The 27,273-nt window shown below is 37.3% G+C and overlaps 1 protein-coding gene across 1 annotated transcript; it reads right to left on the reverse strand.

The window, feature by feature from the left end:
• Positions 1-12,705: 12,705 nt before the first annotated feature.
• Positions 12,706-26,502, reverse strand: LOC145948522 (uncharacterized). Its single transcript, XM_083058203.1, has 5 exons — positions 26,376-26,502; positions 15,592-15,789; positions 15,179-15,306; positions 12,869-12,943; positions 12,706-12,711 (listed from the first exon to the last, which is right to left on the reverse strand). The coding sequence occupies exons 1-5, from the start codon at positions 26,383-26,385 to the stop codon at positions 12,706-12,708; spliced, it is 417 nt and encodes a 138-aa protein (XP_082914329.1). The 5' UTR covers positions 26,386-26,502.
• Positions 26,503-27,273: the final 771 nt, after the last annotated feature.

The following is a 27,273-nucleotide window of genomic DNA, read 5'->3' on the forward strand; positions in this document are numbered from 1 at the left end:
CTTTTAATAACTGAAGAGAAACAAATTAATTGTAATGTTGCAATGAAATGTATTTGATGTAATTTACAGGTTCAATCAGTGATGGTGGTGTGTGGAGAAACTCAGAATTGGCTGCAGACCTTGCCTCCGGTGACGCTGATCTTCCATCATCAACACCTGTGCCAGGAAGAGAAGTCCCCTTTCCACATGTAATTGTGGCCGATGAGGCCTTTCCCCTTAACACGTACCTCATGCGCCCCTATGCAAAACGCAATGGATTGACAGATGAGCAGCGTATTTTCAACTACCTACTCAGCAGAGCTCGCCTCTGCATAGAAAACACGTTTGGAATACTAGTGTCACGCTGGCATATTTTACACAAATCATTGCGTTTTTCTGTAGCAAATATAGAAGAGATTGTAAAAGCTCTTGTTTGTCTCCACAATTTCATTATGAGCTGTAATGAAAGTGCCTCTCGGTATTGTCCTCCTGATTGGCTCGATGTTGAGAATACGGAAGGTGTTATTCATGAAGGTCGATGGAGGACTATTGGTCCTGGTGCATTTTTCACAGAATTAGGTAGGGCTGGAGCTAATCGAGGTGGCTCAGAGTCGGAAGGTATGCGTAATTATCTTAAGCAGTATTTTGTATCTCCAGTTGGGGAAGCTCAGGCGCCCTGGCAGTATATGAAAGTCCGAGGTGAAATAATTAACCCTTTCGCGTAGTACAAATTTACGTTTCCATATCCCTGTAATGATTTTATATATTTTTGGTAATGTGTTTCGTGGGCTCATTCTTTTTTATATGTATTTTGTAATTTTTATTGTTTTATATGATAATTTGTTACTTAGTTCTCTAGTTGAATGCTACGTTACTTAGTTATGAAAAGAGCATAATGAATATTTTTAAGAATGAATATTTTTAACTGCGATAATTTTGTTTATAGGCTTATCAATAAGAAAATTGAATAAAGTAAACGATTGTATTAAAACATTTATTTTTTATTTGTCGTCTTCCAAACTAACACAAAAACAGCATAAACTCTATTTTACTTTGGTCTGCACTGTAAGTTCTATCAAAAAATACTTAATTTTCTAAAAAGTACAAATAGTTATGTTTCATCAAACATAAAAGTAAACATATTATAAAGACTCTTTTAGTCTGCAATAAGTACAAATAGTAATTTCATTAAACAAAAATAAACATTATAAAGACTCTTTTAGTCTACAATAAGTACAAATAGTAGTTTCATCAAACAAAAATAAACATATTATAAAGACTCAATTTTTTAGTCTACAATAAGTTAAAAATTAAATCAGACTACTTTCATGTTATTCTCTAAAATCTTATAGTAGTTAACATTATGTATACGTAAATAAAATATTTTTTATAGTTTTTATATGAAGTTATAATAATTATAAATTATTGGTCATAAAATCACAGTAAGTAAATTGAACTTTTTAGAAAAAATCACAGACTATCTCTTCCTTAAATGTCCACTGTTATTTTAGAAAAATCATTTATGTGTTGCAATATACTAATAAGGCATTCAAGCAGAGCATGCTCGGGTATTGCACTTAATGCGAATCCTATGGCACTCAGCATGGACTGAATACCAGGAGATGCATTGCTGACCACTGCTGACAAAGCACTTGGTTGTAGAGATGGAGCTGTAATTGCTTCATCAATCTTTGTTGCAAGATCTGTCAGTCCCTTACTCTGCTCGATGAAAGACTTATTCACAGCTTCTATTTCTTGTCGTTTCTTAGTTGCGAAGGAATCAGGAGGGGGCACCTTGCGCTTGGTGCCAATCTTGGACATAGCCTGCTGTACCTGTCCTACTGCATTACTTCCAGATCCCGCAATAATTGTAGATGATGTTGTAGGAGGTAGTGTTGCAGAAGATATTGTTGCAAGAAGAGATGACGAATCCTCAGATACTTCTGTAGAACTCTCGTCACCTGAAAATGCAACAGAGGAATATTTTAAATTTAGATATAATGTTATAACAAACTATGGAGACGTGACAATAAGTCTTTTAATCTCCTTACTTGCAAATCTTGTAAATGAGCCCACATTCAAAGAGTTAGATATATTTGGACTTGCTGCAGCAGACGTAACAGACTTAACAGAGGAAGGAATTCTGCAAAATGTTTGTTGATCACTAGGAGAAACAGACGTAGACGGGAACGAGAAACTTGCACGATATTCTGGCACTTCACTATTTGTAAAAGCTTTGGACTTGTAGTTGGATGAGGTTCTGCGTTAACATTACAACCATTATTATCAAATCATCGATATTTATCATGTAGAACTTCTCAAGCCACACTTACTTTCTAGGTTTGATGATGTCTTCTAGGAATGTTAAATCTTTGTACAGTTCCCAAGTTGGTTTGTATGTCGGCTGATCCGATCCAGCACCAGACCTCGGCATAGACTGCTCAACTTTTCTTCGCTCTTTTCCAAAGCGTTGCCTCAGGGCGTAAAATCTTTTCTCACCAGCAAGACCTGATAAGTAGATTATCTTTTATTATTATATTATTATTATGTTATTATTATATTATTATTATTATTAAATTTTCTTTTCCTAGTGTACCAAAGTTATAATCTAAAACAAATCTAACCTACATTCTATCAAACATGCTCTTTACCCAATTGTGACACTTTGCTTATCGATATACTATATTGTAACAACATTTTGCTACAAAACCGTAGCAACATTCTAAAATAATCAAAATAAACTTACCTTCTATTGGATTAGTGAGGCTAGAGCCAATCTGCGCTCATGCTGCGGTCTTCACTTCTACATTGGCATATAACTTTTCCGTCTTATCATATAAAAATCTATTTACTCGGACCACGGCAATTAGCTCTCGGTCATTGCTGAGCTCATCTTCCCCACAAAAATATTCCATATCCGACATTATGTTATTGTGCATTCTGTTTACAACACAAACTACGTTTATACTTTTAATGGTTTTCTCGTTCACTGTTGAACTCTCATTGGCTGAGAGTAAGGGAGCAGACTGTAGGAAATGGAATTCAACCATTTCGTTTACGACCTTACTCTACGCCCTACTACACTAGAAAACCAGCTTACTCTACATCCTTACAGCCTTACTACACTACTCCTGCTGCCATTGTAGCCCCCGCATTAGACATTTTCCCAAAAAGGTATAGAACAAGCGCCGATGTCCGACTGCTCGAACTTGTCAACGGAGCGTTCTAGAGTCCATTAAAACTATGTTTTTTTCATTTTATGTCCATAAAATCATTAGGATATTATGGAAAGGAATGATGATTTTATGGCCGACGCTGCGACGAACATGTTGAAACGTTATTTATAGGTGCAAATGTAAAAGCGCTGACGTTCGGCAGCTTTGTACCCTCGCGGAAAATCTCCCATAAAACGGCAGCGAAACATCTTCCTTAATATTTTTTAAGGAAGAATGCAACGTATCGGCGCCAACGTTCGGCAGCTTTGTACCCTCGCAGAAAATCGGTCGTAAACGAGAGCGAAACATCTTCCTTAATATTTTTTTTTTCTAAGAAGAATTGCGACGTATCGGCGCCAACGTTCGGCAGCTTGTGTCCTTACTCCTCTATCCATAAAACCGATATCTCGGGATACTATCTTTTGAGATACGCCAAATGTTAGAAAGGAGACAGAATTAGGTGAAATATATATATATATAAGGAGGATGAGAGCGCGTCAAACCATAGTACGATTTGAAAGCGTATAGATGCAGCAGTGAAAAAGTTTAGTGGTTACTTTCTTGTGTCAGAAGTCTCACATTGTCAGTGGCATAATAGTGAATAAAAGAAATAATGGAAAACATCGAGCAGAACGAACGCGATCTGTTGGAGCGGTCCCGCCAAGTCACCACCTTGGGCGAATATTTTGCATGGGCGCTGCGCTGCGAGGAATTTATCAAATTGCTCGAAGAAAACAGCCGTAACAAGCGTCCGCGACTCTCGATTGGAAATAGACAATATTTGGTGGCTAGAATCGCGCGAGCGAGGGTGCAAAAATTCGATTGCAGAAACAGTTTGTGTCCAATGGTGGTGAATACAGTGGTGACAATAACGCGGAAAGACTCGTTTGGCGAGAGATTGATACGGCGTTCGAGAGCCGCATCTTAACCGGTGCGGTAATAAACAATAATTACATCGAACCTCGTCAATTTCTCGAGGATGCCAAAGACATTGTGATCGAGCACGTGCAGAAAGTGATGCAAAAACACATTAATGTAAAAGTGAACACCGTGTTTAATGGCGAGTTTGTGTCCGGTGATAAACGCGCCAACAAAAATGTCAATACAAAAAACTATGAACTCTTTCGCACGTCCGATTTACACGAGTGGTACGAGCGCCGCGTTATCGAGCCCACGCTAACATCGCTAGAAGAGTTTCAAGAACGCGATAGTGGTTGGGCGTTATCACAAATAATTAACTTAACTATAAATATAAACAAGTATAATTCAATGCGCGCAGGGTGTTATCTAAACTTGCCGCGAGAAATTGTGACAAAGAGAGCGGTGGTGAACGTGCGATCAACGGACAATGCATGTTTCGCATGGTCAGTGGTGGCCGCTCTGCATCCAGTTGCAAAATATAGTGAGAGAACATCGTCATATCCTCATTACACGACAGTGCTAAATTTACAAAGCATTGGGTTTCCAGTAACCATAAATCAAATTAAAAAGTTTGAACTAGCAAATAACATCTCCATCAATGTATATAGTATTGAGAACGGCATCGTCCCGATACGTCTTTCGGAGCAAAAGAAAGACAAGCATGTCAACTTGCTGTATGTGCAAGACAGCAACAGCGTCGGACATTTCGCGTGGATCAAGAATCTATCCCGGCTTGTCAGGACGCAACTGAGCAAACACAATGATCAAAAATACATCTGCGATCGGTGTGTATATTTATTGCAAATTATATATTAAAATATAATTGTAAATAAAATTGTAATTTTTTTTTTTCTTTCACAGATGCTTGCACTATTTCGGATCGGAGGACAAGTTGCAGTCATATACAGTAGACTGCGGAAAGATAAACGACTGCGCTATCCGGTTACCAAGCGATAAAGACAAGTGGCTCGGCTTCGACAACTACAACAGAAAGGAGCGACTTCCGTTTGTAGTGTACGCCGACTTGGAATGTGTTTTGGCAAAGACTGAAGAAGCGACAAATTATCAACATCACAAGGTATTCAGCATCGGTTATTATATACATTGTTCGTACGACAACTCGTTATCCGCGTATAATTCTCGCCGTAGCGTCGATTGCGTTTCATGGTTCGCCGAAGAACTTAAAAATTTAGCGTTACGTATAAAGACTATTTTAACGACAAATGTTCCCATGGTAAATTTAACATCGGACGAGTGGAAAAAATTTCACAGCGCAACGCATTGTCATATATGCGAAAAACCATTCGTACAAGACGATACACGCGTACGCGATCATTGCCATCTGACTGGGCGATACAGAGGTCCCGCGCACTTAAATTGCAATCTAAATTATAAAAACTCTTTTTGTATTCCTATTGTTTTTCATAATTTATCAGGTTATGACGCACATTTCATTGTCGAGGATATAGATACAGCGTTCGAAGGGGAAATCGAATTACTTCCGATAACGAAAGAAAAATATATTTCATTTACAAATACGGTCAATAGTACCAACGATGACAAAGATTGGAAAGCTTGCATAAAATTACGATTCATCGATTCATATAAATTTCTTGCGACAAGTCTCGATAAATTGGCATCTTTTTTGAATAAAGAAAAACTCAAAATTTTACATTCGGAATTTAAAAATTTACCGACCGAAAATTTCAATCTATTAACATGGAAGGGTGTCTTTCCATACGAATATATAGACTGTGTCGACAAGTTGCAAGATACATGTTTACCGCCGCGCGAATCATTTTACAGTTCTTTGACCAGTGGCACAATATCCGAGAGCGATTACGCGCACGCCGAGAACGTCTGGAACCGATTCTGTCTTCGAACGCTAGGCGAATATAGTGATCTATATTTAAAAATTGATACCATGTTATTAGCAGATATTTTTGAAAACTTTCGCGACACTTGCATCGCGAATTATGGACTCGACCCTGCGTATTACTACACTCTTCCCGGGTATACATGGGATGCCATGTTAAAATATACAAATATAACATTCGAATTGCTTACCGATATCGACATGGTTATGTTTATCGAACGGGGTATACGCGGTGGTTTAAGTCAATGTTCAAATAGATACGCCCATGCTAATAACAAGTACATGCAATCGTATGATCCGTCGAAACCATCATCATATTTAATGTATTTTGATGTAAATAATCTGTACGGATGGGCAATGTGTCAACCGTTGCCTTACGCCGATTTTCGATGGGTCGATGACATATCTAATTTTGACATATCATGTATCATACTCGATTCGCCTATAGGCTATATCTTCGAAGTAGATTTAGAATACCCGCAACATCTTTACGACATGCACACTGACCTACCGTTTTGCCCGACACGCGACAAGCCGCCCGGCAAGCGGGAAGATAAGTTACTCGCAACGCTTTATGATAAGAAGCGTTATGTGATACACTACTACAACCTGCAGCAATGTATGCGACACGGCCTTCGCGTTACAAAGATACATCGCGTATTACAATTCACTCAATCCACATGGCTTCGCGGTTACATTGAACTTAACACACAATTTAGAACTCAAGCGAAAAATAATTTTGAAAAAAATTTATATAAGTTGATGAATAATGCGGTATTTGGCAAGACGATGGAAAATGTGCGCAATCGTGTCGATGTAAAACTCATCACACATTGGGATGGATTACATATGGGAACGATACGGAGCAGAGGCAATGATAGCGAAACCAAATTTTCATAGTAGAAGCGTCTTTTTGAAAATTTAATTGCTGTAGAATTACGTAAACTTGAGGTGAAATTTTATAAACCAATCTATGTCGGCATGTGCATACTCGACATCTCTAAAACGTGTTTGTATTAATTTCATCACGAGTACATGTCACCGCTGTATCGTGACAGATGCCGGGTAATGTACACCGACACAGATAGTTTAATATACCATATTAAATGTGAAGACGTGTATGAAAATATGAAACGCGATATCGCTAGATTCGATATGAGCGATTACGCTATGGATAATGCGTACGGTTGCAACGGACTTTTCCTTCCAGTGCCGCGCAACTTCGTCACTTTTCTCGGTATCTCTACACACAAAAATTCGACAGATTGCTTGGGCGCCAGGTACGGTCAGGCCGCACCACTCAAAATAACACGATAATTAATTCTACGATAGTGACGGCTTAAGCTCGGTAACTCAGTTTCTTAATTGGCAGAGGGGCGGGATTCTTAATGCGGGGAATCGTACTCGGGGCTTCGGAGAGAAGGAGAGTCATTAAATCGGCACACTGACATTTAAATAAAAGTTAAATAAATATATTTCATATTAGTAAATTGATTGCAGTTTCACATTACGTATTTACGGCCTCGTGACTCGGTAGATCCTCGACACTCGAGGTGTTACAACACAATTATGGTTCGATATTTATCGCTACCGAGGGGAACATATCCCGGATTATATTTCAATCGAGGAGGCGGGGGAGAAAGACATTTCCCAAATTACAAGACTCAAATACTCGACACACGACAATCAGAGACGAAACTCGATAAATAATTAAACTAACATTTATACACAAAATTCTGGACTGTCGACTCGGTACGGCTCTCCACGGAGAGAGAGAGAGGCTGCGCAGTTCTTACTTTAACGGCGAATCTCGGTACGGGCCTCGCGTTTCGGACACTCCCGAGGGCTCGGTAACGAAAGTAATTAACCATGACATTGATAACAATCTTAACCGTGTTACTAGAGACGCGAGTCCCCGCCGAGTTCGCTCTTACCGAGACTTTGAAGTGGTGGCCTTACAATAATCTGTCGTCCGTCGGTGTCGCACGTGGTTCGCACGCCGCAGTCTCGTCGAACAGTGTACGACTCTAGGCTCACGGCACGCCGGCCGTGTCAGCACGGTAGCCGGCGTCGGTGGCGCTGCGCGCGCCGCCTATAATCGATCCTGGATCCTCTGTCGACAATAGTCGATCCTTGTGGGCCTCGTTGCCCCGGTATTTTCGAAACGGCTCTCGGTACTTTTCGGAATGTTGGTGCGGATAATGTGGCTGCTCGCTGCACGTTCCGAATAATTGCTTCTCTCCTTCTCTACTGGCTGTTGACTTGCGGAGGAACCCGCCGAGAGGTGATCAGTCTCCGACGGTTCCGCTTTCCTCGGGACGGTGCCGGCGGCCCCACTGGAGCAGCCATCCCTGTCTCGGGATGTTGGTACCTTTTGATGGGCTCCTCCGCTTAATTCCGTCCGCTATCCGAGGCTTACTTCTCCGTGTTACCCGGCGTCCCCGAGCGCACCGCTTCCACCCAGGTCGTCCACTCTTGCTGCAAATTCCGCCATCCCACGATGGTTGCTCCCTTCGATACATCAGGGCCTTCTCTGACCACTCACTTCCACTCGGTAAATCTATCGGACTTATATAACTAAAGGCGAGTCGACGAAGAAAAGTTCGTCGCTCGCCGACCCAAAATTCGTCCTCTCTCTCGATCCTTCCTCGGCCGGGCCGTGCCGGCCCTGTGACGGGCGTTAAAAACGTCACGTCACACGGTATACCGCTTGTGAATAAAAAAGTACCAGGTCTAATGAAGGATGAAAATAATGGCGCGATAATGACCGAATTCGTCGGGCTTAGAGCAAAAATGTACGCTTTGCGAGTGGATGGCAAAAAGGATACTAAAAAAGCAAAAGGTGTCAAAAGTAACGTCGTAGCGCGTAGTATAACATTCGACGATTATACGCGGTGCCTGAATGACGAGATTGAAATGACACGTCAGCAGTCATGTATTAGATCGAAATTACATAAGGTATACACCATTCGCGAGACAAAAATTGCTCTGAGTCCATATGACGATAAGCGGTATATCATACCTGATTCGACTGACACATTACCATGGGGACATTACCAGATACCCTTATAAAATATAATGTAATATAATGTATGTGCGATATAATGTTATGTAATATATGTGTATGTATTTAATATATTGGAACGGAAAGGATGTATTAATAAAGATTTTGTATTTCACATATTTCATGTATATGTAATATTTCAAATACTTTTATATGTTGTACACATTATATATTTTTTAATTTTTGAGTAATTAATAAATACAGTTTGTATGAATTAAATTGTATTATCCTTATGTATCCAAGAGTTGTGCAAATTGTCAAATCCCAGCCATTTCACGTAAACCTCGTCACCCCTCCTGCGCAGTACTTTCTCCACAAGATACACGTCCGGATAATTCGCGCGATGCAACTCGTGCTCGTAAAACGTTCCAGCAATAGATGTTTTATGATAGTCCTCGAGTAGATAGCTTACGGGATTAGTACACTGCACTTTAACAATTTTAAACACTTCGGTTGTCCAATTTGATGTGTAACCCTTCTCGAAAAGTTTCTTGTACTTGCTAACGCGTATCGGGTCACCTACTTTGAACTTTGCCGGAGCGGCAATCTTTATGTTACTATATACCGTTTTTAAAAGTTTATCAGCGATCGCGGGGGTGCCGTCGACGGGTCGCATGCCGATCGTTCGATGCTTGCGCGCGTTGTAATCCGATACTAGTTCCGACAACGCGTCGATCCACTTGTAAGTTCCGTTCAGCGTAAACATCTTCCACATGTCGTTCTTCAGCGTGCGATTGAATCGCTCGACGACCGATGCCTTCAATACCGAATATGTAGAATAGTGATTGATGTTATGTTTCCGTATAAGCCGTTGCACGTCGGCGTTATAAAATTCCTTCCCGTTATCGGTTTGCATGTTTCTCGGGCATCTCTTGCTATCTCGAATTATCTCGGCGATAGCGTCAGCCGTCTCGCTTCCACCTTTACTCTTGAGTGGAATGGCCCACGCATGCTTGCTCAACACATCGATGACGGTGAGTATGTAGTGGTAACCTCTGTTGAAACGAGAGTGCGGACGCATCTCGACGATGTCAGCTTGCCACAGGTCATCGTATCCCCGCACTATGACGTGTCTTCGGAGAAAATTTTTCTTAACCAAGAAATGATGCAACCGGCACAAGCGGTTCTTGGGATAGATTGGTGAAAAGTTATGTGCACGAAAACGCTCTGTGTCGTGTCGTTACGGACTATGACGCAAGGTCGCGGAAGATTCGTCGTATAGCGCAACCTGAGGCTGACACCGATGCCGTCAACAAACTGTATGTGGAATCCTGCGTTCAAAGATTGATGAATCAACAGAAAGAATCAGAAGAGAAGCTGACTTCGTTCGAGAAGGATGTGCGGGCAAAACAGATTGTATGTTATCGCCACATTTATCGTGACACGTTTAGAGACACATCTAGAGATAGATGTGCGCTCATAATATCGCCACATTTATCGTGACACGTTTAGAGACACATCTAGAGATAGATGTGCGCTCATAATATCGCCACATTTATCGTGACACGTTTAGAGACAAATCTAGAGATAGATGTGCGCTCATAATATCGCCACATTTATCGTGGTACATTTAAAGATACATCTAGAGATAGATGTGAGCTCATAATACGAGCCTCTTTAACTTTAGAGACACCTCTAGCTTTAGAGGTACATCTAGAGATAAATGTGAGCTCATAATACGGGCCTATATGTATATATTTTCATTCTTCAAATATATTACATTTAATCTCCAAGTTTACTGATCTAGTTATTTCCGCTCTCACTCTGCCACGACCACGAACCCCTTTACCATTCCGCAACTGAGCTACCGCGCGATATTCCGTCGCGATATTTCGATACGATCTTCTTAGAATCCCGTGTAGTTTTATGTTCTGCGTATCGTGTCGAATTTTTGGAATAGTGCGGTAATCCGCACCTGGCGCCCAAGATTTTCTTGTATGGTCAAGTGACAATTAAGAGTCTTTCAGGAAACATCGAGATATCGCACCGAAGGTGAACCGCGGGTCACCAAGATCAACCCTTTTGAGAACTAATTTAGAAATTCACGAAAATATGGTTACAAAAGTGTTCTGACATTCTAGGTACATAATCTTAAGTCGTTATTTTTTTTCGTTTGCCGAGTCGTGTTCTTGGGTCCATTCCTATCCGAGGCATTCTTTGAGCTTTCGTAACTATTGAGTTTGTCCGAGACTGGGTTGTTAACCCAGTCTTTAACCCCCTCTAGGAAGATCAGATCACCTAACTTCTTTGTTCCTGCATTTCCCATCGGGGTTGATTACCCGATCTTCCATACAGGTTAACGGTGTAACCGCTCAAAGGTGAAGCAGGGGATTGACAGTGGGACGTGTGAGATATCATTTCCGAGGATCAACCATCGCGTTACACACCACTCTTCTTTAGACACCTTCAAATATATTAATGCCTCTTTATTTAGGTGACATCGGAACATAATTATTGTCTGTAAAAGTAATTTTCTAAATATGTTCTTCAACATTAAAAATTTTTGCATGAAAATATTGTCCAATATTGATCTTGTTGTAAAAAATATTTTGATCTTAAATTGTTTTAAAATTAATCTTATTTTATTTATATCGCCTTTCTCTCAAGATGCACAAAAAAATACATTTAAAACAAACTAAAATTTACAATCATACCTATCTTCCTCTACATATGATTGCTGTCCCTGTCACGGTAGTAGAGGTTCCATTTGCAGATTGCATAAACTTTTATTTGTTTCCTCGTACATATTTAAAATAGATGTTTTTTGTTTTGAAGAACATTTATTATCTATAATTTCTTCATAAATTCCAGAAGAAGTATTTGATATCCCAGGATTATAGAAATCAAGTTCTTTATTGTACATTAGATTAGGTTCTAATTAATACATTCTTTTCTTTTTTGCAAGTTAATGCCCTTAAACTGTATTTTTTACATTATTTCTGAAATAATTGTTTACATATTACAAATAATATTATTATTTGTCTATATACATTAATGCATACAAATTAGCTTCTGCGTTAAGAAGACAAAATGGTGTATTTGTAGGTGTCAAAAAAATTATTAATTTTATGCAGCGTCACTGTTTCAAGATTCTCTTTATTAAAATTCAAAGATTTTTGTTTTAGACCAACAACCCTGTGTCACTACATCTTGTAATAATTTAATAGCATCAAGACAAAAAATATGTAGAGTTCTCCAGCACCACAACAAAACTCTTTAGTGATATGCATTACACAAATAGGTTTTACATCTTCTGGATGCTGCTGTCATTAAGTGAAATTGACTAAATTCTTTCCATTTAAAAAACTTAATTATTTCACCAGTATATACATTTTTGATAAGAATTTCTGTATCCTCGGCAATCAAATCTTCGTGTGAACTTTTTATTATATAGATTGAATAAAAAATTAAATTTGTCGACATATATTTGATGAGACGGAATATCCGTCGAGACTCTGTTGTTATGTATCGTGTGTCATTGTCGGGTATTGTCCTTCGTATTGTTCTGTATCCGTTATATTTACGTTATCTTTCCGTCGTTTCGGAGACACTTGGCTAAAATGTGTCCTCACGCGATTGGCTGCGTTTAAAGGGACGGTTATGTTTTGACGAATGTATATAAGACGACCGCCCGGTCGAGAGGCTCTCTCTCAGTACTGATTTTGCAAAAACAAGAATAAAGGCATTTAAGTAAGAATTATAAACAGAATCTAAATCTCTCTACTCTCCCTGACTTCCTGAGCTAACAAATTATAATAGAACTTTATAATCGCGACAGAGAGTAGTTCGTATTGTACTAAAAATTGTACTTACCAGTTGAACCTTATGTTGCGCATGTTGATCACGGTAAAAGTACACTCGCAGACAGGCTGCTGGAATTAACTGGGGCTAAAAAAGGTAATCTCTGGAAAGCAAGTTTTGAATAGTTTGCAAGTAGAGAAAGAACGTGGAATTACTGTGTGAAAGCAAAGACAGTTTCATTGTTTTATTCATATCGAGAGAAAATTATCTTTTAAATCTCATCAATACACCAGGTCACTGTGGAGTTTTCGGCAAGTCCATCGCTCCTTGGCTCCTTGTTAAGGAGTCATACTGTTAATCGATGCAAATGATGGTGTTCAAGCGCAAACAGTCGCTAATTATTACTTAGCGTGAGAGAAAAATCTCGTAATTATACCACTAATAAATAAAGTGGATCTGAAAAATGCCAACTTCGAAAAAGTAAAAGATTAATTGCAGAGTATTAGTCGATACAGAACATATCGATGTTATCAAAATATCTACTAAGTTACTGGAATTGATAAAGTATACGCGTATCCATTTCTAAAAAAGGCATGTTATTGATTCTCGAATGTATCGAAGTATTGTTGCCTCTTTTCCGCGATGCCGATTGGTTCCTTCCTTATGTTAACTTCGTGAGTAGCTGTCATCGCAATTTTGACAGTTAAAAAATTTTGACAGTTTGTGTATCGAGGGGTTAATAATAATAAGATGTAATATTATTATCATCTTAAAAATTTTAATTTATGTGTTAGAGATATATGGCAAGGACTTATAAAGGAAGAAGAAAGAAAAAGGTATGTATATTTTATTATTATATATGAATGACACGTTAATATCTTAATTGTATTGTATTAAAATATTTTTAAATTAATATATATATTAAATAAATTTATTATTAAATAATAAATTTAAATTTATATATTAGAGAGAAAAAGAGAGAGAGAAAGAGATAAAAAGAAATAGAGAAAGAGGAGAACAGAAGTTCAAGAACGGATAAAATATTAGGTATTAATATTATTTAATGTAATAATATTATTACATTAATATTCTTATATAATAAATATTGTAATAATATTGTTATATTTATATTGTATATTATATAATATTATAATATATATAATAATATTATATATTATATTATAATATTGTTATATTTATATTATGTATTTATTATTGCAAAAAAAATATAAACATTTTATTTATAGTTTAAGAAGAGTCGAGAGAACGGGGAAAGAAAGAGAGTGAAAGAAGGAAAAAAGAAGATTTATTTAAAATTACTGGAGATTAAATTAGGAATTATAATTATTGTTATTGTACATAATGTTGTAAATACAATTGTAAATAATTTTTAAAATAAGCTCAAAAAGAATATAAAACATTTTTAAATGTAAAAGAATTTAATTTATTATTTATTTATTATTTTATTCTTAATTGTTATTATTAATTATTATTAATTATTATTTATTACTATTTTCTTATTATTTATTAATTTATTTTTTATATTTTTATTAATTAAATAAATAATATTAATTCTAATTTTATTCTCAAAGCTTTAATTCTTTTTTTTTATAAATTTTATTTTAATGTAAACGTAAGCGTATAACACATAACATATATAACGTCTAACTAACATAACATAATTAATATCTAACTTATATTCATATAAGTTAAAAGATAAACGAGCAGCTAACAAAGTTCAGCTAGATGTAGAAACGAAAAGTTTTTAAATATATATATCCGAGGATATTCCTCTCTTCTAATATTCATATTGTATTTCTTTTATTTTGTATCTGAAATTAAAATATTATTACGTTAAGATTTAAATATCAAGGCTCACTGTATTAAATACAAATCTGAAATGAATAGGCTATGTGAGCCAAACGCGGATGTCGGTGCGTTGCTTTCCAACGAAAATTAATTTTTCGTTGGAAAAAAATAATTGTGCACGCCGCACGAATTTTTACTTGGTAATAAATCGGATCGATATTTTTCTCGCCTACGTCTTTTTAGGGGGGAAGAGGGGTTTCGGAATTATAAATCTCGAATTGAGATTATTCCGTTAAAGTCTTGGCAGCGTATCAAGCAAAAATTCGTGCCCCGTGCACAATTATTTCTTTCCAACGAAAAATTCATTTTCGTTGGAAAGCAACGCACCGACATCCGCGTTCGGCTCGCATAGCCTATTCATTTCAGATTTAAAATATTACATTAAATTGTAAAATAGTTTATAAATAAGAAAAGACATATCAATTCTTAGAGCACAGATAATTTTTATAAAGTAAATGTTAAATTATTCAATTATTAGATATATAGTTTTGAATAATTAAATATTTCAATTACTTCTAAAGTTTCATCAGTTTTTCTTTTTCTTGGAACTTGGACTCCTTTAAGTAAATTCTTTAAGGGCAAGTGACCCTCTATTTTGCGCAGATCTTTAATATTATTGACAAGAAGAATTGCTGGTTCATCTGCAATAATTATATTATTAATTATTATATTTATGAACGTGCAATCATTAACAATTATAATAAGTATATGATTAATAATTATATTACTTATAAAGAAATAATAAAAAGATATATTAAAAATAATTAAAGAAAAATATAATAACGTTTGTTAATGTTATTGTTTATTTAATTATTCCTTTTTAATTTAAAAAATTTTTTAAATATTGTAAAAATAATTTAAAAAAAATTTTTTTAAAGTAAAACTTAAAAAAATATAAAATGTTATTATTAAATATAAATATATACTTGTGGTGTTTACGACTCCTATAATTTTTATTTTGTCTCCTTTTACGATGCCCGTTTTCCAGTATTCATCATTATTGAAATTTAAAATGTGTGTTTCCACTTTATATGTACCGTCAGTTATAGATCCGATTCCAATTACTTTATTTTGTTGATTGTCATGTGCTTCCGTGAAATTTGTCTTGACATAAACTTCTAATACTATAAAGTATGCAATATATGTATATATTTAAACTGAAATTTGCAAAATATATTAATTAAAAATAAGAATTACTATTAAGGCTCTTCCGTATTAAAATACAAATATAAGTGATAGGCCTTAAGAGCCGAACGCGGATGTCGGTGCGTCGATTCCAACGAGAATTAATTTTTCGTTGGAATTAACTACTTGTGCACAGGGCACACATTTTGCTTGGTACACCGCCAAGACTTTATTAAGGAACAATCTCAATTCGAGATTTTTAATTCCGAAAATCCCCTCTAACCCCCCTACAGAATTATAGGCGAGAAAAATATAGATCCGAAAGTCGCTGAATTAATTCTCGTTGGAATTGACGCACCGACATCCGCGTTCGGCTCTTAAGGCCTATCACTTATATTTGTATTTTAACTAAAAATGTTTCAGACAAAAGTTATGGAATTTTTTAGGTCATTTGAAATTATTTGTTTTTTAAAAAAGTAGAACTATTTAAATTTTTTATATAAATCGATTCTTCGCAATATTCAATTTTATCTGAAACTTTTCTATAAAATACATTGTTAAAGAGATATTTAAGTTGATCTTTTAAAATGATACACCCTATATATTATATTATTATTATATTATATATTGCATTATATATAATTTTACATTATTGTTACTATTATTATTAATTATTATTTTATTATTATTTAGGACGTACTAATACGTTGAGTAGTGTTCAAAATTTCATCCAATTTAATCGGAAGGGGTTTTTCTTCAAATGTTTGTTGTGGTTCATATTTGCCTAAATTTGAGATAATTGTATTATTTCTAATTAATAATTCGTATGATATATTTCCTTTATTAAAACTGGTCATTTTAGGTACACGTGCTTGTACACCATCAAGATGAATAATCTATATTAAAATATAAAGAATAAAATATTATTTGATTAGTTATATTGATGAAAATTTTAAATAATTATAAAAGTGTCAAAAATTGTAGAAAAATATATATATTTTCTATATATATTTTTGCGTCCTCCAAACGCCTCTTGCGATATCTCAAGAGATATCTCACTCGCACAAGCACTCTCACTCGCGCGCGAAATAAATCAAGACACGGTTAAGCACAGAATGTTATTTAATGAAGTGATGACCCTTTGAGAATACAGAAGAAGAAATACAATCAATCGGGAAAATAGTCTGAGGTCTCGTTACACGTCAAATCGGTTTGACAGCTAGACCAAGACTCAAAATGGAGCCGGAAAACAAACAAAAGTCGGAGGTTGTTTATCAACAACCCCCTTGACGACGATCCTCCGGAAACGTATACGGGGTGATCCCGAGGATGAGGATGCAGATCCGAGGGGGCGCAACAATATATATATATATATATTGTTAAAGTCGGAAAGAATAAATTCATATATGTTAAAATCGCGAATAATAAATTTACACCTGTTAAATTCGAGAATAATAAATTTATATATAAAACTCGAACATAATAAAATCTTATCGCCGTGCTGCCTTTACAAAGCGGATAATCCGCAAATACGCGTTCAATAACAAACGTCTTTGTTCTCAATGTGTTTTCTCGTCTTCGTATTTATATCTCATATGTAATCAACAGACAACCGTTTCCACGTTTCATGGAAATATTCGACGATTACCCGGAGCTTGGGATTCCCTTTCTCCGTTCTTCGAAATTTCTAGACGTTTCCCCGAAGAGTTTAAATACCGAGGATACGACTGTCTCGGGCTTCTTATCGAAAATATAATCGAGTAATAAACATACGCTAATACAAATCTGAGTTAAGTGCGAACATGGCGATAGATTAACTTTCTGTACTGCGATCGCAAATCTTTCAGTGACTGCGAGTGCGAAAAAGACGAACTCTTTATAAAAGACGTGACTTTAATGGTGCTCGGACACTTCAAGAGTTAATTTAATCTATGTATTAACCGCGTCAGCATTTTCGACATTACTAAAATAAAGACATTCTTTTCTAATAACGGATCGCCTGTATTATCGCACTTCTCTTAAACTCTCAATCTCCTCTTTCGCTCTCACTCTTTCTCTCTCACTCTCTCACTCTATCACGCTCCGCTGTTATCTCTAAACCTCAACCGTCAAGCTGATACACAATAGCATTCGCTATCTTTCTCGCTCCTCAGTCTTAGCGGAATCACATTCCCTCTTTCCGACTTCAATTCTCTCTCGCGATCAGCAAACTCTCTCTTCTCAATTCGCCGCGACGAACAAAAAAAACGGACAGCTCGCGCGTGAACTGAAATTTGGTCCTTCGAGCCGGATTGTGAGACGAATCTGTGCGGAAATTTCCGATAATTGTCGGAACAGAAGTGAACATGATGAGACATTAGCGAAGCAAGAGGCGCAATTTTACTCGATTTCTCGCGCACTCGAGAACTTTAAAAAACTCGGCAAAATTAATTACACGGGACCAAAAATTCGATCGCGAATTTCCGCGCTAAAGGAGACCTGGGAGAAATGCATGCAAACGCATGCAGACCTGCTGCAAATCACTTCCGAGGTAGAAAGGGACGGCATCGAGTATTTTCAGGATGACAGATTCTACGAACACGAGGACAAATACAACTCTGCATTAGACTACATGGCCGAGCATCTTGAAGAGATTGAGTCACACAATCAATCTTTTAATCAAGGACATCAACCTGCTCCAGTCAGCTCATCGTTTTCGCTGTCTCATCTGCCACCCATCAAAATTCCACCGTTTTCGGGTAATTATGACGAGTGGGAAACGTTTCGAGACCGATTCACGTCACTCATTCGAAAGAATAGAGAGCTGACATCATTTACGCGCATGCACTTTTTGGCATCGAGTCTAACCGGTCGCGCGCTCGACGCAATTAAAAATATTCCCGTTACCGCCGCTAATTTCGACCTAGCGTGGAAAACTCTCACTTCTCGGTATGAGAACAAGCGTCGATTGATCGAAGGGCACGTTTCTGCATTATATAATCTACCGCAAGTGTCACGCGAATCCGCTGTAGAATTAAACGAACTTCGAGATAGAGCGAATCGCGCAATCGCGTCATTAAAAAATTTAGGTCGAACGCATGAAGAAATGTTAAGCGACATTATCGTATACGGCGTTTCTCAAAAACTCGATAACGCCACGCGAAAAGCCTGGAAATTAAAAAACAGTGACGATTCAACAGTTCCAAGTTTCGCAGAACTCGAAAAGTTTATTGCAGCCCGCGCTCGCGCGTTAGAAGAATTGTATCCTACCAACTCGACAAAAGGTTCTCGATTTCAAAAGGCCACGATCGCCACCGCTTCTACGGCATCAGCGTTACCATGTCCGTTATGTAAGGCAGCGCATTTCATTAATAAATGTCCTAAATTTATCAAGAAAAGTCCGAGTCAGCGATTGGAAATAATTCAACAAGCAAATCGATGTGTTAATTGTTTGAGCACAAAACATACAGTATCGTCTTGTCAGAGTAAATATTCTTGTCGCTCATGCCAAAAGAAGCATCACTCGATGCTACATGCTGACTCGAACTCATCTATTACTGAAAATTCAAATAAAGCGTTATCAGAAGCGCAATCGAGCTCTCAAATCTCGCAGCCCGTTACTGCGTTGAATGCGATATCAAGGCTACCGTCACGACCGCACGTCTTACTTGCAACAGCCCGCGTAAAAGTCGGCTCAATTGAAGGTCGTTCGACTATTATTCGAGCGTTACTCGATCAGGGTTCCGAGCTTACATTTATTACCGAACGGTTGAGGCAAATGTTGAAATTGCGTCGCATTAAATCGCCTGTCTCGATCTCAGCCGTCGGATGCGTCAACGCCGGTACTTGTCGATATGCCGCGTTAATTAAGCTCTCTCCTGTTAATGAATCTCATCCTGTGTTAACGACTACCGCGTCAATATTGAACTCGCTAACTTCTTACTCTCCGTCGTCCGTGATATCTCATGTCAATTGGCCGCATCTCGCCGGTCTCAATCTCGCAGATCCGGATCCGTTAAGCAACGATCCAATTGACATAATTATCGGCGCCGATCTCTACAGCGAGCTACTCCTCGACGGAGTTCAAAAGGGCAGCGCTGCACAGCCCATTGCGCAACAAACGATTCTCGGCTGGGTACTCTCGGGCCCAACATCGATTCCGACTAGCGCGCATCGCACACGTACAGTGCAACATTGCTCAAGCACGCTTTCGCTTGATCAGGCTCTTTGCCAGTTCTGGGAACTCGAAGAAATTCCGCTTAAAAAGCCGTTAAGTCCTGACGAGCAACAATGCGAAGAGCATTTTCTCACGACGCACTCGCGTCGCTCCGACGGAAGATACGTCGTTAATTTTCCGTTCAAAAAGGGGCCTCCGATCGATATCGGTGATTCAAGGCAAATCGCGGAGCGTTGCCTCAAAGCTCTCCATCGCAGATTTCAAATCAATCCCGAACTAAAATCGGAATACGCTAATTTCATTACCGAGTACGAAGCGCTCGGACACATGCGAAAAGTTGAGCCCGCGGAATCCTCCAATCAATGCGTTTACATTCCGCATCATCCAGTAATTCGCGAAACAAGCATTACCACTCATCTGAGAGTCGTATTCAACGCATCGAGCAAAACAAGCAATGCGACTTCGTTAAACGATCATCTGCTTGTCGGTCCGAAACTACAAGCGGATTTGCCTTCAATCATTCTAAGATGGAGGCAATATCGATATGTGTACTCCGCGGATATAACCAAAATGTATCGCCAAATCTTTGTCAATGAAGACGAAATAAATTATCAGCGCATTTTATGGACCGAAAATCCGACGGAGCCTGCACACGAATATCAACTCCTCACGGTCACGTACGGCACCGCGTCCGCGCCATTCTTAGCGTTACGCATAATTAAGCAACTCGTTGTGGACGAAGGTGACGCGTTTCCGTTAGCCGTACCAATATTGCAAAATAACACGTACGTCGATGACGTGTTGTTCGGAGCTGACGACATACCTCTACTCCGACAGACTCGCGATCAAGTTCGCGCCTTGTTGCAACGCGGCGGATTCGAATTGAGAAAATGGTCGAGCAATTCATCCAAGCTTTTAACCGATATCGTCGCGGATAATCATGGGTTAGCGTGTAATAAAGATTTGCAAACCGACGAGCGACTCAAGATTTTAGGAGTTAGTTGGAATCCGTCGCTCGATGTTTTTCAATTTCAAGTAAATCTCCCTCTCGTTACGTCAACTACCAAGCGATCTATCCTCTCAACCATCGCTAAGTTGTTCGATTAGGGTGGAGTACGCCGGTTACGATTTCCGCCAAAATATTCATGCAGCAACTATGGCAAGTAAAGTTAGATTGGGACGATAAACTTCCATCCTCTCTATTAGAACAATGGAATATCATTAAAACGTCTTTGGCGAGTATCGATAATCTCCAAATAGACCGATGGATACAGAGAGGAGCAGATAGCATTAACTGCGAGCTACACGGCTTCTCCGACGCGTCCAACGCAGCTTACGCTGCAGCGGTTTATATTCGCCTAACGTCGCTTTCGGGTCAAATCACATCGATGTTACTAATCGGTAAAGCAAAAGTAGCTCCGGTTAAACCACTCACGATTCCGCGACTAGAGTTATCCGCTGCATTATTATTAGCTCAATTAATGGAATTCGTTTGCACGTCGCTTAATCTCGCGAAAGCTCCATGCTATTGTTGGACGGATTCGAGCGTAGTGCTTGCGTGGGTAACTCAACATCCGTCAAAATGGAAGACATTTGTAGCGAACCGCGTTACCGATATCCAGTCGCGAATTCCATTCGCTTCTTGGAAACACGTCTCAACCGGAGAAAATCCCGCCGATTGTGCTTCCTGCGGAATTCATGGGCAACAATTAGCACCTCATGATCTATGGTGGCAAGGGCCATCGTGGCTGAGGCTGCCTGATTCAGAATGGCCGTCGGCAACCGATCAGTCATTCTGCGAAACATCTCTCGAAAAAGTTACTCACGCACATGCACATCATGCCGAATCGATCGAACCGTGGGACTTAGCTACGCGATATTCATCCTGGCCTAAGCTCCTTCGAATCACGGCATATATTATTCGATATACATCGCGAATACGTCGTCTTAATGATCCTCACGTGGGAATCAACGAAAGTCCGTCAGCTCTCTCCACCGATGAGTTTCAAAGAGCTCGCAAGTTCTGGCTTACGCGCATTCAGGACGAATTATTCGCTCCGGAAAAGAAAGCTTTATCACAGCAACGATCGATTTCTTCGAAAAGCGCGATTTTGTCGCTAAATCCGTTCCTCGACGAAGAAAAACTAATTCGCGTTGGCGGGCGGTTAGCACATGCCCCATTCTCAAAGCAAAGAAAGCATCCGATTATATTAGCGTCGCATCCATTAGTCGAGCTAATAATTCGACACGCGCATTTACGGTCAATGCATGCTGGAACACAGTTAACGCTTGCAACGTTGCGACACGAATTCTGGGTGATACGCGCTCGCAGTATAATTAAAAATATTATTCATAAATGCGTCACTTGCGCCCGCGAAAAAGCTGAAATACCGATTCAGCTTATGGGAAATTTGCCGCGATTTCGAGTCTCGCCGCCCTCTCGCGCATTTCTACATTGTGGAGTCGACTACGAGCCGGTCCCGTGCTCATCCGATCAATGTCCGGTCGCGGAATCGCATCGCGAAAAGCATACATCGCTGTCTTCGTATGCATGGCTAGCAGAGCGATTCACTTAGAGTTAGTTGAGGGTTATCACACCCCCGCATTTCTAGCTGCCTACTCGCGATTCTGCGCGCGTCGCGGTCTCCCGAAAGCAATTTATTCCGATAACGGTACGATATTCGTTGGAGCAGATCGCGAGTTGACCGCAGCATTTCGAGCATCTATACGAGATCCGAATTTTCTTAACCGAACAGCGGCCGATAAAGTTTCGTGGCACTTCATCCCGCCATCCGCTCCGCATTTCGGCGGCTTATGGGAAGCAGGAGTACGCAGCGTGAAACATCACCTGCGTCGGGTAGTCAGTGATCAAAAAATGACGTTCGAAGAATTCGCAACTCTCCTATGTAACGTCGAAGCTTGCCTAAATTCTAGGCCTCTCGCACCGCTCACCGATACGGTCGATGATTACGAACCCCTCACGCCCGGTCATTTTTTAATCGGATCCGCGCTTAAAGCGATTCCGGAACCTTCTGTTCTCGACATCAAAGAAAATCGCTTATCACGTTGGCAATTGATAAAACAGTTAACTGAGCGATTTTGGAAACGGTGGCTCGATGACTACGTAAACACCCTACAGCAGAGAGTAAAATGGAAAAAGGTCACGAAAGAAAGCCTTCGAACAGGGCAACTCGTATTAATTCGAAACTCATTGCTCCCTCCCTGTAAATGGGAATTGGGGCGCATCATGCAGTGTCACGCAGGCACTGACGGCTTAATTCGCGTCGTTACAGTAAAAACGGCGTCATCCGAATATAAGCGTCCAATCGGAAAACTATGTCTGTTACCGATTGATATCGAAAACCTAAGTCAAAAACCTAAGTCAATAAGCGATAATGCGTAACTATTCTTATATCATATTTGCTGTTATTCCTTTATATTATATTATAAGTATCTTTCACATATTATGTATATTCGTTCTTTGATATTCTCTATCTATATCTCAGCGTAATTATTTTCCGTTCACTTGTCGTTGTGAATAACCAATGTAATTAACACACCGATCGCCTCAAACGAATTCTCTAAATTCATGCGCTTATGCACCCTCCTTTCGAAACGATAGTTTCGAGGCGGGCGGTATGTTAAAGTCGGAAAGAATAAATTCATATATGTTAAAATCGCGAATAATAAATTTACACCTGTTAAATTCGAGAATAATAAATTTATATATAAAACTCGAACATAATAAAATCTTATCGCCGTGCTGCCTTTACAAAGCGGATAATCCGCAAATACGCGTTCAATAACAAACGTCTTTGTTCTCAATGTGTTTTCTCGTCTTCGTATTTATATCTCATATGTAATCAACAGACAACCGTTTCCACGTTTCATGGAAATATTCGACGATTACCCGGAGCTTGGGATTCCCTTTCTCCGTTCTTCGAAATTTCTAGACGTTTCCCCGAAGAGTTTAAATACCGAGGATACGACTGTCTCGGGCTTCTTATCGAAAATATAATCGAGTAATAAACATACGCTAATACAAATCTGAGTTAAGTGCGAACACGGCGATAGATTAACTTTCTGTACTGCGATCGCAAATCTTTCAGTGACTGCGAGTGCGAAAAAGACGAACTCTTTATAAAAGACGTGACTTTAATGGTGCTCGGACACTTCAAGAGTTAATTTAATCTATGTATTAACCGCGTCCGCATTTTCGACATTACTAAAATAAAGACATTCTTTTCTAATAACGGATCGCCTGTATTATCGCACTTCTCTTAAACTCTCAATCTCCTCTTTCGCTCTCACTCTTTCTCTCTCACTCTCTCACTCTATCACGCTCCGCTGTTATCTCTAAACCTCAACCGTCAAGCTGATACACAATAGCATTCGCTATCCTTCTCGCTCCTCAGTCTTAGCGGAATCACATTCCCTCTTTCCGACTTCGATTCTCTCTCGTGATCAGCAAACTCTCTCTTCTCAATTCGCCGCGACGAACAAAAAAAACGGACAGCTCGCGCGTGAACATATATATATATTTAAAGAGAAATTTAATAAAATTTATATCGAAAAGATTTTTATTATTATAAAATAAGATTGATTTTTATGAATAATAAGAAATATTTACATGATTTGGAATTAAATGATGTATTACGCTGTCAATAACATCATTCCATGCAATAATTTGTATTTTCCTTCCTATTCCGTTATTTAAATAGAATTTTAATACTTTATATTGCTGCTTATTGCCAACAATTCGTGGTGATTCTATACCATCAATATAACCAACAACTTCACTATAAGAATAATAAAAAGTACATTAATATAATTTTATCATTTATATAATTTTATAATTATTTTATATTTCTTAGTTTTTCTAAAACTTTTAACAAACCTAATTTATTAAATGTTTCTAAATATTCTAATAACTATAATAGACCTTAAGAGTCCAACGCGGATTGTGATGCGTGAGTTACAAATTAATTTTTCGTTTTTTGAAAGTGTGCACAAAGCACGAATTTTTACTTCGTATATCACCAAGATTTTAAAAGAATAAATAAATCTCAATTCGAGATTTTAATTCCTGTATTTCCCTAAAGAATTGTAGGCGAAGAAAAATATTGGGCCGAAAGTCACTGAATAATAATTGTTGCATACTATTTTTTTAATATTATTAAAAAAAGATTTTTGAAGAAAATTAAAAGTAATTCAGTTAAAACACAAATTGTTTATAAAAAATTAAAATATCGGAATATGTATTGATATGATATTAAACCACCTATAAATCGATAAATATTGCAATCATATAATAGATAACATTTGTAATCTCTCTTTTTGTTTGATAAAATTAATGGTATTATCTATTAATAAAAAGAGAAGAGTTAACTTATTTAAAAAAGATTCTCATATTTTTTCTAATAAATGAATATGATCAGAAAGAGCGCATATTTTTAATGAATTGGAATAGAGAATTTTTCCTTGTAAAAATTTTTATTAAAAAGTGAAACCTCTCGTAAATATTTATACAGTAATAGAATTTAATGTGATGCCAATAACACACTTAAAATTTGAAGCTAATAAGTATTAGAAATAATATTTTATTGCTTAATCTTTCTTTTCTTTAATTTTAAATGAAAATCTTACTTCTCTCTTTTTTTCTCTTCTCCCTCTATTATTAATATTATTCTTATTAATAGGAGTAGTGGAAATGATCGACCAAAACTAGCAAATAATAAATTTATTTAAATTTCACGACGTTTCGACCATATGATTGTGGTCCTTTTCAAGTAAAACAAAATAAAATTAGTTACAATTACATCTCAATTATACACGATTGTCATTGTACAGCATTTTTTATTAAAAAGTCAAATAAATTGAAAGTGCGAGACAGCAGATAACATATCTTCCCGAAGGATCGTCACAGAATCTTCGAGAAGATATGTTGTCTGCTGTCTCGCACTTTCAATTTATTTGACTTTTTAATAAAAAATGCTGTACAATGACAATCGTGTATAATTGAGATGTAATTGTAACTAATTTTATTTTGTTTTACTTGAAAAGGACCACAATCATATGGTCGAAACGTCGTGAAATTTAAATAAATTTATTATTTGCTAGTTTTGGTCGATTATTTCCACTACTCCTATTTTTCTGACTAGCGATCGTTAATAATAATTAAGATTTATTCTTATTAATATTATTATTTTAAATATTATTTAAAACATTATACTTCTGAGCTTTAAAAATAATATAATAATAGTTTATTTATAAATGATGAATCTACTTTTGAAAACTTTTTTAATGGTATATCGTATATTTTCTTTTTTTTATTTTATTGTGACTTACTGTTCTATAATATAATGTCTAATACAGTGCTCATTTTTAAAATTTTAACAGAAAGAAAAATATGAATTTAATATTACTTACATGGTTGCATCGTACATCTGAAAGTTATCTATAATCTCGTTTGATGTGAGTAATTCTAATGGGTTAATTTTATCAATTTCTTCTGCGAAACTTTCAAAACCAATTTCGGAATCTTCCGACATCTTTTATTATTTTTTTTCTGTATTGTTTTGAAAATAAAAATAAATCATTAAAATTATAATCATAATTTCAAGAAAGATAGAGAGAGACAGGAAAGAAGTGAGGCAGAGTGTGAACAAGGGCGAGAGCTCTAAAGAATGGGAGAGAGAGAGAGAGAGAGAGAGAGAGAGAGAGAGAGAGAGAGAGAGAGAGAGAGAGAGAAGGAGGTTAAAATGAATGAGTAAATGGTAAAAAGATAAAATTGTTACGTACATTAATGAGACTCACGAAGATTTAACATACCTTTCTGAAAATATTATTGACTTTCCTTACTATTTACTATTTATTATTATTTTTATTCTTAATTAATTTTTTAATATCTTCTTTCTTCTTTATTTTTAACTAAAATCGTTTAACTTTTTCGTAATAACAAAAAAAATTTTTAAATAAAAGAAATATATTTTGAATACAGCTGATTTATTAATTTCACATCGATAATTTAACTCTCGCGCTGATATTGCGCTTATTTCATTAATAACTGGCATTGTAGAGATCTGTCATCACGTATTTTGATAGCTCAATAAGAAAATAATATTCATAGTAAATTATACTATATATATATACATATATGTATATATATATATGTATATATGTGTGTGTGGAATACCTTCGTATGCGAAAGAAGTAAACGATATCGGTAAATTTTAAGCTTATTTCTCAATAAAAGTATTCTTATTTAACGTCTGTATTTATACAAATAAATAAATAAATATATATATATATATACATCTTCTTAATT

The sequence above is a fragment of the Prenolepis imparis genome, unplaced genomic scaffold (genome assembly GCF_030444845.1).
Source record: "Prenolepis imparis isolate NDT839.2.m4 unplaced genomic scaffold, iyPreImpa1.0 SCAF_2, whole genome shotgun sequence".
NCBI classification, from domain to species: domain Eukaryota; kingdom Metazoa; phylum Arthropoda; class Insecta; order Hymenoptera; family Formicidae; genus Prenolepis; species Prenolepis imparis.